Below are 13,217 nucleotides of genomic sequence, written 5' to 3' on the forward strand. Positions count from 1 at the left end.
TTTTCCTTTCCACCTATCCCAGAGCTTTAACGTGGTCTCTAATGCCCATGGTAATCAATGAGTGTGTGTCCATGTGTTTCTAGGCTGCCAGGGCATTGCAGCAATAGGTATTGCTCTGATCATTAGTTGGTTAGCGATGACCCATTGCTTTGGGTTATGCACTCTTGTCATATCAATAACGGCTTTTAGTTGAGCAGCAACATAATAAGCTTGTAGATCGGGTACCCCTAGCCCTCCATGTTTTTTGTGTTGGTATAAAATGTGCCTAGCTACCCTGGGTGGTCGATGGCGCCAAATAAAGTAAAACATTTTCTTTTGTGTCTTAAGCAAAAAAGCTGCTGGCAGGAGTGTAGGTAGCATTGTAAGAAGATACAAAAATCTGGGTAAGATGTTCATTTTAATTATCGCAATGGTTCTGAGCCAGGTAAATGGTCCTTTGTGCCATTTATCCAGATCCTTGTCAGTGGTTCTAGATAGAGGTGTGTAATTGAGATCATGAAGATCGTTCAAGTTAGCGTTATTATAAACCCCTAAATATTTTTATGCTTTTTTTTTAGCTCACTGAAAGGAAAATTTGCTAGATATGTTGTATGTCACTCTGTGATAAGTTAATTCTTAACAGCTCGGATTTTTCCAGGTTTACTTTAAATCCAGATACGCTGCTAAACCGGTTTAGTTCGGATTCTACCGCTATTAATGATTGAGTGGGATGTGCCAGAGTAAACATGATATCGTCTGCAAAAAGGGAGAGTTTGAAGCTACGATCTTTTAGAGGACTCCCCTGTATTGCATTAGACATCCTAATCCTGATGCAAAAGGTTCGAGAAATATGGCGAATAATAATGGAGAGAGAGGGTAACCCTGTCGAGTGCCTCTCCCGATCACAAATCTGTCTCCATAGCCCCTGTTAACCTTGACCATGGCTTGTGGATGATTATATAGCTGGGAAATCCAATGCAAAAAGGGTGGACCGAAATTCATCTTGGCTAAGGTTTGAAACAAGAAAGGCCAATGGACCATGTCAAATGCCTTTTCCGCGTCTATGGATAGCAGCACAGCTGGAATGCAGTCCTTCTTTGCCCACCACACCAGGTCTAACATTTTCCTTACATTATCGGCCGCCATGCTCTGGGGCACAAATTCCACTTGATTGGAGTGTACTAGAAAAGATATTTAATCTCAATGCCAAAATTCTAGCCAAGATTTTCAAATCTTGGTTGATTAGAGAAATCGGCCTATATGAGCCACATAAAGTAGGGTCTCTGCCTGGTTTGGGCAGCACTGTTATGCTGACTGTGTTTGATTGGGCGAAGAGGGAGCCACCGTCTCGCATATGATTAAAGAGCTCCATTAAATGTGGTACTAAACACTCCAGGAGAGCTTTATAGTATTCCCCGGGTAGGCCGTCTAACGCTGGCAATTTACGAGCACATTCTACCCGTTCGCAGGCAACATCCTGGGCGGAATGTCAACAAGTGTCTCCGCAAGAGATTTGTAGGGTGGCTACATGGAAGTCATTGCACACCTTTGCAAGGCATTACCGGTTGGATGTCCAGGCCCCAGGCTCTGGGGGGTTTGGTGATCCGAGCGGGACTCTCAGGGTCCCACCCTAACTAGAAGAGCTCTGATACATCCCAGGAGTCTGGACTGATCCGGGTATCTACAGGGGAAGGAAAATTGGTTCTTACCTGCTAATTTTCGTTCCTGTAGTACCACGGATCAGTCTCGAGTCCCGCCCATTTTCAGTATTTGGATGATGAGTCCGCTTGGTCAGTGCTTCCATTTTCTGCAGAATCATTTTCCAGATACGTTTTCCTTTTACACACTCACGGGTTCTGTTTGTCTTGGACTTTGTGAGCAGGTTGCCTGCGGTTACAGATTTTTTGTCCCCCGGTTTTTTTGCGGGGCTGTTAATTTGTTATGAGAGTTTTATCTTGTTCTTCTTTGATACAGTTAAATACTGACGGACTGTAGGTGGCACCTCAGGGTATAGGGAAGAGTCGGTCAAAACTTCTCTGTCTCCATCTGCTGGTGGGGAGGCAAAACCCAGGAGTCTGGACTGATCCGTGGTACTACAGATCCGTAAAACTTCTCTGTCTCCATCTGCTGGTGGTAAAACTTCTCTGTCTCCATCTGCTGGTGGGGCGGCAAAACCCAGGAGTCTGGACTGATCTGTGGTACTACAGATCCGTGGTACTACTTCCTTTGGAGGAAGCTCTGTCAGACGCTGATCAGCGTGACTGCCGGGAGGCAAGGTTGGGTGAGTAGGACCGGAATTCTTCCGACAGCCGAGCCAGATGCTTGGACAGCATAGGGATCACACCGCCGGCAGTTTTCGGCGGAAGAGACTGTTTTTAGGCCCGATCGCATCGGCAGGCTGCCTCCTGCTTAGCTCGAGAAAATTTGCCACAGCTGCAGCTCCAAATGGGTGTGCTTCAGTGTGACTGCATTCTGTTTAGAGTGTGTCTCCAGAGGGGCTGGAACCTCCAGAGGATCTTCAAGGGTTGGCCAGATCACAAAGTCGGCTGGGCCAGTGCTGGAGACCCTGGGTGCCCCCAAATGGGGGTCGGAGGAGCCGGCAGCCATTTTGCCTGCACATGGTTGGACTCAGTCTGCTGTAAGAGAGCCTCAGGACTCCCCTCCCCCGCTGTTTCCCGCTGATCAGTGTCCTGCTGGTGGCAGGGAAGGAGAAGAGGCACAGGGGGACGCGAAGCAAGATCAGTCATCTTCTGATTCTCAGGAATTTTCTACGGATTTTGTCCTGCTTCTCCATAAGGCCTATTTGGCCAAGAAGGAGACAAGGATCCAAGTGGCTGCTTCCCAGGAAGACCCAGATGGCTAAGAAGCCATCCTGCGTCTCCTTGGGCTTGGATGGTCCGCTGCTGAGGAGGGGAACACGTTGGATAAAGTGGATGACCCCCAACCAGCTGCAGAGAAGTCCGCTGGATCCAGATAAGGACCCTGTTAGCACTTTGGTGGATCCAATACAGAATTTGAATGACATCCCAATTGCAGAGGGCGACGATCCTCGGGTGGTCAGGCTGTTCCTCAGGGAGGAATTGGGTCTGTTAATTCCCCAACTGTTGGATGAGTTGGAGATTAAGATCATGCAGGAAGATTTGGACTATGAGAAGGTGAACCCAGTCTTGGAGGGGCTGCGGAGACCCCCTATGGCTTTTTCTTTGCCCAAGAGAGAGCCTGTGCCAGCCAAGGTTTGCGGACCTAGTTCATCTAGTGGTAGACTGTCCCATTCACTTGACCCATCTGCCAGAGTTGTTGCGGCAGGGACCCATATTTTCAGATCTGGCAGATCACTTCTGTCTAGCAGCTTGGCTTTTGAGAGATGAAGGCTCTGCTTGAAGGGTTATTCTGAGCCTATGATTATGACTTTGCTTCAGGTGAGGAGGCCTTCTACGTCGCTGGCTTATATCTGGGTTTGAAGCGTGTTCAAGTTATAGTGTTTGCAGAACAAGGTACAATCTTTGATGGTGGACGTTCCACAGGTTTTGGCCTTTTTACAAAGTGGTTTGTCCCTTAGGATTGGCCTATAATTCCCTTCGGGTTCAGGTGGCAGTCTTGGGACTCTTTGAGTTAGGGTTCAGGGACAACCATTGGCGGCTCTTCTGGATATGGTGCGTTTCTTCAAGGGGGAAAAACATCTGCGTCCTCCGGTCCGGAAGATATGTCCAGCCTGGAATCTTAATCTGATTCTTAGAGTACTCTGTGGTCCTCACTTTGAACCGATTAGAAGGGCTTCTTTAAAGGATCTAAGGAAACACTGAGAGGAGAGGATCACCTTGCTGGTGGCTGAAAGGAATCAGTAAGTTTTTGCTTGGGACATTGACTTTTTTAAAAGTATTGGGGCAAAGTTAACTATTTGGGAATATTATTTAGTGTGTTTGTGCCTTTAATAGTCAGAAAGGCAGTGAATAAACAAGTTAGACTGTTTGCATTTTTAAATAGTCAGTCAATAAGGTAGCAGTAGGTAGGCAGTGAATAAACAAGTTAGACTGTTTGTGTTTTTAGTCAGTCAATAAGGTAGCAGTAGATAGTGTGTTTATTTTTGAAAGTCTGCAGAACTGAGTGTTCTCCAGACTTTTAAAGAGCTGACTGTTTGTTTTTAATACTAACTGAGTGCATTGTATTGAAAAAAAAAAAACCCCCACAAAAAAAACCCCCCACAAAAAAGTAGCCAGAAGCTAGAAATAAGCTAGGAGCAGTATATACCAAAGTAAAAAAGTTGAATAGTTCAGCTCAGTTACTCACCTTGGAAAGGTGTTGAGGTAGTGTGATTGGGTTTGAATAGGGACCAACATTTGCTAATCAAGGGAGCAGTGAGTCACTCAGGCTGACTAACTGAAGTTAGACTGTTTGTATTTCCCAACCCACCCACCCACCCCTAGCTCATCCCTTAATTTATAGGCAGGTGCCACTTTCAGAAAAAAAAACAAAAAACCATCAACAAAAACTTTATTGAGAATTCGATCAGACCCCGGTAGGCCACTACCAGACACATAGTGAATTCACTAATACATTTAAAGGAAGTTAGACACATTCCTACTCCCATAGCAACCTAAAACTTAACTAGGAACTGATCAAAATTGAGATGAAGGCAGCAGTCCAGCAGCAAGAGGGGGGCTTCCCAGTCTTTTGCATCGAGTGTCACATGTATGATTTTTTACCCACCGGTGAGAAGTTGTACATGTGCATGCGATGCAAAGAGCTTTTGGCTCTCAGAGAACAAGTCCGATCTCTGGAGGCTAGAGTGGCAGACCTGGAGGAGCTGAGGCAGACAGAGAGGTATATAGATGAGACCTTCAGGGACATAGTAGTCAAGTCCCAACTTCAGACTGGCAGCCCTGGTGCTGCCTTGGAGGAAGAAGGTCTCATAATGGGAGAGCACCAACCAGGTGTAGCAGGAAAGGATCCTGTAGCAAGGACCTGCTCTCTAGGTGATGCATTGTCCTTTCGCACTGAGGATATCTCCCCAAGGCCTACTGCCCAGGAGGGAAGGGTTAGGTCGGCCATCATAGTTGGTGATTCGATTATTAGGAATGTAGATAGCTGGGTGGCTGGTGGGCGTGAGGATCGCCTGGTAACATGCCTACCTGGTGCGAAGGTGGCGGACCTCACGCGTTACCTAGATAGGATTTTAGACAGTGCTGGGGAGGAGCCGGCTGTCGTGGTACACGTGGGCACCAACGACATAGGAAAATGTGGGAGGGAGGTTCTGGAAGCCAAATTTAGGCTCTTAGGTAGAAAGATTAAATCCAGAACCTCCAGGGTAGCATTCTCTGAAATGCTCCCTGTTCCACGCGCAGGTCACCAGAGGCAGGCAGAGCTCTGGAGTCTCAATGCGTGGATGAGACGATGGTGCAAGGAAGAGGGATTCAGTTTTGTTAGGAACTGGGGAACCTTTTGGGGAAGGGGGAGTCTCTTCCGAAGGGATGGGCTCCACCTTAACCAGGGTGGAACCAGACTGCTGGCGCTAACCTTTAAAAAGGAGATAGAGCAGCTTTTAAACTAGAACAAAGGGGAAAGCCGACAGTCGCTCAGCAGCGCATGGTTCGGAGAGAGGTATCTTTAAAGGATACTAATGATGCATTAGAATTAGGGCATCCCAACAGTGAGGTTCCAATAATTAGAAAAGTAGTCCAAGTGCCTGTAACTAAAAACTCACCTGACCTAAAAAATTCTAACTTATCCCTTTCAATTAAAAAGCAGAATAAAAATACAAACAAAAAACAAACTTTGAAATGTTTGTATGCTAATGCCAGAAGTCTAAGAAGTAAGATGGGAGAATTAGAATGTATAGCAGTAAATGATGACATAGACTTAATTGGCATCTCAGAGACATGGTGGAAAGAGGATAACCAATGGGACAGTGCTATACCGGGGTACAAATTATATCGCAATGACAGAGAGGAGCAGTCGGGAGGAGGTGTGGCGCTTTATGTCCGGGATGGCATAGAGTCCAACAGGATAAACATCCTGCATGAGACTAAATACAAAATTGAATCTTTATGGGTAGAAATCCCTTGTGTGTCAGGGAAGACTACAGTGATAGGGGTATACTACCGTCCACCTAGTCAAGATGGTGAGATGGACAGTGAAATGCTAAGAGAAATTAGGGAAGCTAACCAAATTGGTAGTGCGGTAATAATGGGAGACTTCAATTACCCCAGTATAGACTGGGTAAATGTATCATCGGGTCACGCTAGAGAGATAACGTTCCTGGATGGAATAAATGATAGCTTTATGGAGCAATTGGTTCAGAACCGACGAGAGAGGGAGCAATTTTAGATCTAATTCTCAGTGGAGCACAGGACTTGGTGAGAGAGGTAACGGTGGTGGGGCCGCTTGGCAATAGTGATCATAATATGATCAAATTTGATTTAATGACTGGAAAAGGAACAGTGTGCAAATCCAAGGCTCTCGTGCTAAACTTTCAAAAGGGAAACTTTGATAAAATGAGAAAAATTGTTAGAAAAAAACTGAAAGGAGCAGCTACAAAAGTAAAAAATGTCCAAGAGGCGTGGTCATTGTTAAAAAAATACCATTCTAGAAGCACAGTCCAGATGTATTCCACACATTAAGAAAGGTGGAAAGAAGGCAAAACGATTACAGGCATGGTTAAAAGGGGAGGTGAAAGAAGCTATTTTAGCCAAAAGATCTTCATTCAAAAATTGGAAGAAGGATCCAACAGAAGAAAATAGGATAAAGCATAAACATTAGCAAGTTAAATGTAAGACATTGACAAGACAGGCTAAGAGAGAATTTGAAAAGAAGTTGGCTGTAGAGGCAAAAACTCACAGTAAAAACTTTTTTAAATATATCCGAAGCAGAAAGCCTGTGAGGGAGTCAGTTGGACCGTTAGATGATCGAGGGGTTAAAGGGGCACTTAGAGAAGATAAGGCCATCGCGGAAAGATTAAATGATTTCTTTGCTTCGGTGTTTACTGAAGAGGATGTTGGGGAGGTACCCGTAATGGAGAAGGTTTTCATGGGTAATGATTCAGATGGACTGAATCAAATCACGGTGAACCTAGAAGATGTGGTAGGCCTGATTGACAAACTGAAGAGTAGTAAATCACCTGGACCGGATGGTATACACCCCAGAGTTCTGAAGGAACTAAAAAATGAAATTTCAGACCTATTAGTAAAAATTTGTAACTTATCATTAAAATCATCCATTGTACCTGAAGACTGGAGGATAGCAAATGTAACCCCAATATTTAAAAAGGGCTCCAGGGGCGATCCGGGAAACTACAGACTGGTTAGCCTGACTTCAGTGCCAGGAAAAATAGTGGAAAGTGTTCTAAACATCAAAATCACAGAACATATAGAAAGACATGGTTTAATGGAACAAAGTCAGCATGGCTTTACCCAGGGCAAGTCTTGCCTCACAAATCTGCTTCACTTTTTTGAAGGAGTTAATAAACATGTGGATAAAGGTGAACCGGTATATATAGTATACTTGGATTTTCAGAAGGCGTTTGACAAAGTTCCTCATGAGAGGCTTCTAGGAAAAGTAAAAAGTCATGGGATAGGTGGCGATGTCCTTTCGTGGATTGCAAACTGGCTAAAAGACAGGAAACAGAGAGTAGGATTAAATGGGCAATTTTCTCAGTGGAAGGGAGTGGACAGTGGAGTGCCTCAGGGATCTGTATTGGGACCCTTACTGTTCAATATATTTATAAATGATCTGGAAAGAAATACGACAAGTGAGATAATCAAATTTGCAGATGACACAAAATTGTTCAGAGTAGTTAAATCACAAGCAGATTGTGATAAATTGCAGGAAGACCTTGTGAGACTGGAAAATTGGGCATCGAAATGGCAGATGAAATTTAATGTGGATAAGTGCAAGGTGATGCATATAGGGAAAAATAACCCATGCTATAATTACACAATGTTGGGTTCCATATTAGGTGCTACAACCCAAGAAAGAGATCTAGGTGTCATAGTGGACAACACCTTGAAATCGTCGGTGCAGTGTGCTGCGGCAGTCAAAAAAGCAAACAGAATGTTGGGAATTATTAGAAAAGGAATGATGAATAAAACGGAAAATGTCATAATGCCTCTTTATCGCTCCATGGTGAGACCGCACCTTGAATACTGTGTACAATTCTGGTCGCCGCATCTCAAAAAAGATATAATTGCGATGGAGAAGGTACAGAGAAGGGCTACCAAAATGATAAAGGGAATGGAACAACTCCCCTATGAGGAAAGACTAAAGAGGTTAGGACTTTTCAGCTTGGAGAAGAGACGACTGAGGGGGGATATGATAGAGGTGTTTAAAATCATGAGAGGTCTAGAACGGGTAGATGTGAATCGGTTATTTACTCTTTCGGATAGTAGAAAGACTAGGGGGCACTCCATGAAGTTAGCATGGGGCACATTTAAAACTAATCGGAGAAAGTTCTTTTTTACTCAACGCACAATTAAACTCTGGAATTTGTTGCCAGAGAATGTGGTTCGTGCAGTTAGTATAGCTGTATTTAAAAAAGGATTGGATAAGTTCTTGGAGGAGAAGTCCATTACCTGCTATTAAGTTCACTTAGAGAATAGCCACTGCCATTAGCAATGGTTACATGGAATAGACTTAGTTTTTGGGTACTTGCCAGGTTCTTGTGGCCTGGATTGGCCACTGTTGGAAACAGGATGCTGGGCTTGATGGACCCTTGGTCTGACCCAGTATGGCATTTTCTTATGTTCTTATGTTCTTGAAGTCTGTTTTCTTGGTGGCTATCTGTTCAGCTAGAAGGATATCAGAGCTGCAAGCGCTGTCGTTTAGGGAACCTTTCTTACATTTTTCGGAGGAGAGGGTGTCATTGGTATGGTTCCTTCATTTTTGCCTAAGGTGGTTTCCTCTTTTCATCTTAACCAGACTGTCGAGCTACCGGCTTTTCCAAATTTGTTACCAGATGCTCCTAGGGCGAGGGAGCTTTACTTATTGGATGTGCATCAAATTCTTTTGCAATATCTTAAGGTGATGAATGCCTTTCGGAAATCAGATCATCTGTTTGTCCTATTCAGTGGAGCAAAGAAGGGAAATAAGGCTTCCAAGGGCATGATTGCAAGATGGCTGAAAGAAGCGATAAATACAGTTTACATTTATAAGGGTCAGTTGGTGCCAGAAGGTTTGCAGCACATTCCACTAGGGCGCAGGCAACCTCCTGGATGGAGTGTCAACTGATTTCTCTACAGGAGATTTGTCGGGCAGCGACGTGGTCTTCTCTTCACACTTTTACCAAACATTACCGATTGGATGTGTGGGCACCAGAGGAGGTAGCTTTTGGGGAAGTGTGTTGCGTATTAGTCTTTCAAGTTCCCGCCCAGAATAGAGGGACCTGGGTACATCCCACTTGCCTGGACTGGTCTGGAGTATGCACAGGAAAGGAAAATTGGTTCTTACCTGTTAATTTTCATTCCTGTAATACCACAGATCAGTCCAGAGACCTGTCCCTTTCTTTCAAAAGACTTCCTCACTTCTGGATGTTGCTGAGACAATATGTAAACATATGCAGATTTACTAAAAGTGTACATAGGTTAATATGTTCTTTGTTTGAGACAAGGGGGTCCTAATTTTAGGGGGCTCCAACTTTGAGTATCTGCTCGCTCAAAGTTTATTGGGGTTTGTTAATTTGGACATCTTGGCTTGGGTACAGGTCAAATATGAGGTACTGCAGGTGGCACTCTTGGTTATGTAGCAGTGCCTGAAAAGTTTTAATTCTCTGCCTCCATCTGCTGGTAGGGAGGCAAAACCCACTTGTCTGGACTGATCTATGGTATTACAGGAACGAAAATTAGCAGGTAAGAACCAATTTTCCTTTTGAGTCTGCGCAACATGCATAGTTTAAGAAGGGAAGGTCTAACTGCAACATTAACATGTGCTTTCATGAAAAGTTCAAGGTCTAGAATCACTCCAAAGTTGCAAACAACAGAAGAAACGGAAATCTGTACCTTCTCAAATCTAAAAAATGAGGAAATACTACTTAGAGGTAACCTACTCATCTTGAGTTTTGCCAGAATTTGGGGATATGGATTTGTGAGGATAAAATGACATGTCTCAGGAGGCCTACTCGTCTTGGGTTTTGCCAGTGTGTGAAGAAATGGGTTTGTGATGGATGAAGACATGTCACAGGGTGCCTAGCTCTGGGCTCTTCCAGGACATGGAGTAGCAAGACCCCCAGTTTGTAGGAATTCTGCATGTGTGAAAACTGCAACAGATATAGCCAACTGCTGCAGAGTCATGACACATTGACACCCTTAAGTCCCATCAACCACCACACTTCCCCTCCTCTTGCCACTGATTTCGTTTCTGTGCCTTGGGTTTGCAGTCATTTGCCTCTTCATCAACAGCCATTTGTTAGGCTGTTTGGTGCCTAAGTAATTGTGGTCTACCAGAAGAGCCATTACTACAAGCACCTAACAACTGTAAGGCAACAGAGTCACACAGGCAAAAAGCAAGAGGTATTTGGGGTGGAGGCAGTGAAGGCTGGTTGTTACATAAGTGGCATAAGCTAAGAGAGGGGGTGCTGTAGAGGGGCTTGACTTCCTCGGGGAAGTGCAGTGTCACGGCAGGGGTGTTGTGACTTCCCTTGTGCATTAAGGGCGTGAGCTATGGGGAAAAGGAGACAGGATGAACTGTGATGGAGGAAGTGGAGAGAGAGGATAAGAGAAACCAGAGGAGAGGGGTCAGACTTCAGGAGGGGAGGGGTGGCATTGGAAACTACTTGAGGGAGGAAGGCAGAGACTGAAAGGGAAGAGGGGAAAGACTGGACAAGAGGAAGAGAGGAGAACTGCATAAGGGAAGGAGGATAAAGAGTGGAGATGAGCTGGGTAGACTGTATGAGAGAGAGATTGGAAAGAAGAGAGATGGAAGACAGGGGAGGTCGGATATGGTAAGGGAGATGGGGAGAAAAAAAGAACAAAAGAAATTATACAAAAACACAAAGGTTAGAAATCTTATTTACATTTTTTTTTGAAAAAGTACATTTATCATTTGAAAGATTTTCAGTAAATTTGGCGTTTCTGTTTATTAAGTAATGGAGGATGTATGTGGATTTATGGAAATATACTAGAAGCTTCTGTGCTGCTGCCTGAGGCAGAGGACCTTAGTCCCAACCTCACTCCATCACTGGTACCAGTCTATGGCTAGAAAGACTGCTCATGACAGCTCCTAGCATCACTTCAGTGCTGAAAGCCTCATTTTGGATGAACATATAGCCTTGGGGTCAGCTATCACCAGTTGTGCTGCTGAGGAGTTTTACAAGATGTCAGTGGGATAATTCCCAGAGCCATAAATGTAAACATTTTCCTATGATTCCCTTGCCTGAAGCATAGAACATAATGTCAGATAAAAGACCATTTAGCCCATCCACACCTCCTACTCAGCTGTTAGGGCATTTGTCCCTGCCCCATGTCCATAATTCAGTTTCCCAGCTGAACACACCCCTCCTCATCTCTGAAATGCTAACTGGGCAGAGCTGGGATTGTGGATATCTGCTCTGCTGCATGCAGTCCTGAGCTGCTGAGGGAGGCTGATCCTGGCCTTGCGCTGTTAGCTGCAGTACTTTTTTTTTTTTTTTTTTTGCCACATTGTGGCACTGTGTGACATAAAGTGGGTTGGAAACAAAGCAGCATTTTGCCAAACTGGTTGCAAAAGCTCTGCAAGTGTTTGGACCTCTAGAAACTGACAGCAGATTGTGCCGACAGGAGCCATGTGCTCCATTTTTTGTCTCTGCTGGTACTGAGGTGTTCGGCTATCCCTTTAATTTATTTATTTATGTGGTTCATATTCCGCCTTTCAGGCGCTTCAGAGCAGATTGTATTCAGGTACTGTACATATTTCCCTAGCCCCAGAGCCCTTCCTGCCTGCTGCATTTCTTTCTCTCTCCGCAGGGAGTTCCTGTGCTAATAATTGGGCATCACATCCTGTATGGGAAAATCATGTGCTTGGAGAAGCCGTTTGCAGTGCTGACAAAGAGCAGCACAGAGTCTGACGAGAGCACCATGGACACTGCTGAAAAGAAACCCATCGTGTGCTACCTGCTGAAAGCACTGATCAAGAAAAAGGTCATCTTCAAAACCCCGTCCCCAAGCCTATCATTACTAACGTTCCCAAGAAGGTCTGAGAGCACAGGGATCTCTCGCACCCATGCTTCTGGGACTCTGTTGTGTCAAAGGAGAACCCCACCTTTACTGGGGGGAGGGACAGGAATCTGTTGGGACTCAGCCCTGTCATAAGGGCACCACCCAGCAATGGGAGGGTGGGACTGGCAAGGTTTTTACACTGCCCTCCTCCCCATGCTGCTGCCAAGTAACCAGCAGTCTTCCTTCATTAACAGGCCCGATTCAGTAAAGTTGCGGGAGAGCCGGCGAGCGGCCACTCCCCGACGCGCGCACAGGCCACTCTCTTGTGTGCGCGATTCAGGAGGGAACAACATGCAAATGAGGGCCCGTGGTAAAAGGAGGCGCTAGAGACATTAGCGCGTCCCTAGCGCCTCCTTTTTGACAGAAGCGGCGGCTGTCAGCGGGTTTGACAGCTGACGCTCAATTTTGCTGGCGTCTGTTCTCGAACCCGCTGACAGCTACGGATTCAGAAAACGGACGCCGGCAAAATTGAGCATCTGTCTTCCGACCCACGGGCAGATTTTTAATATTTTTTTTTTTTTAATTTTTACTTTTGCTTTTTACTTTTGGGTCCTCCGACTTTATATCGCTATGATATGAAGTCTGAGGGTGTACAGGAAAGCAGTTTTTACTGCTTTTCTGTACGCTTTCCCGGTGCCGACTGAAATTAATGCCAGCCTTTGGCAGGCGTTAATTTCTGAAAGTAAAATGTGCGGCTTGGCTGCACATTTTACTTTCACGCGGAATCACTTTCACGTGGAATAACTAATAGAGCCATCAACATGCATTTGCATTTTGCAGGCACTATTAGTTTCGGGAAGGGGGGGCCGCACATTTTCGACACGCTATTACCCCTTACTGTATAAGGGGTAAAAATAGCACGTCAAAGACACGTGGCCAAACACGTGCTAACAGTGCGCTCCGCTGGAGTGCACTGTACTGTATCAGCCTGTAAGAGTGCTAAGATCTATCAGCTCTGAGACTCTGTCACTGGAATTCCTCCCTTACTGGATGGGGTGTGGGGGAAAGGATTTCTGACCTTTACAGCTGGGTTTCTGCCCTGTCCTGGATCCTCTCCCT

The 13,217-nt window shown here is 45.1% G+C and overlaps 1 protein-coding gene across 1 annotated transcript in view; it reads left to right on the forward strand.

Annotated features, from left to right (window-relative positions):
• CHTF8 (chromosome transmission fidelity factor 8) overlaps nucleotides 1–12,474 on the forward strand; it is a 39,740-nt gene extending 27,266 nt beyond the window's left edge. Inside the window, exon 3 of the mRNA XM_029608321.1 lies at nucleotides 11,907–12,474. Coding sequence (XP_029464181.1) covers nucleotides 11,907–12,251 — 345 coding nt within the window. The 3' untranslated portion in view covers nucleotides 12,252–12,474. The remainder of the gene's footprint in view (nucleotides 1–11,906) is intronic.
• Nucleotides 12,475–13,217: the final 743 nt, after the last annotated feature.

Source organism: Rhinatrema bivittatum, chromosome 7, assembly GCF_901001135.1.
Source record: "Rhinatrema bivittatum chromosome 7, aRhiBiv1.1, whole genome shotgun sequence".
NCBI classification, from domain to species: Eukaryota; Metazoa; Chordata; class Amphibia; order Gymnophiona; family Rhinatrematidae; genus Rhinatrema; species Rhinatrema bivittatum.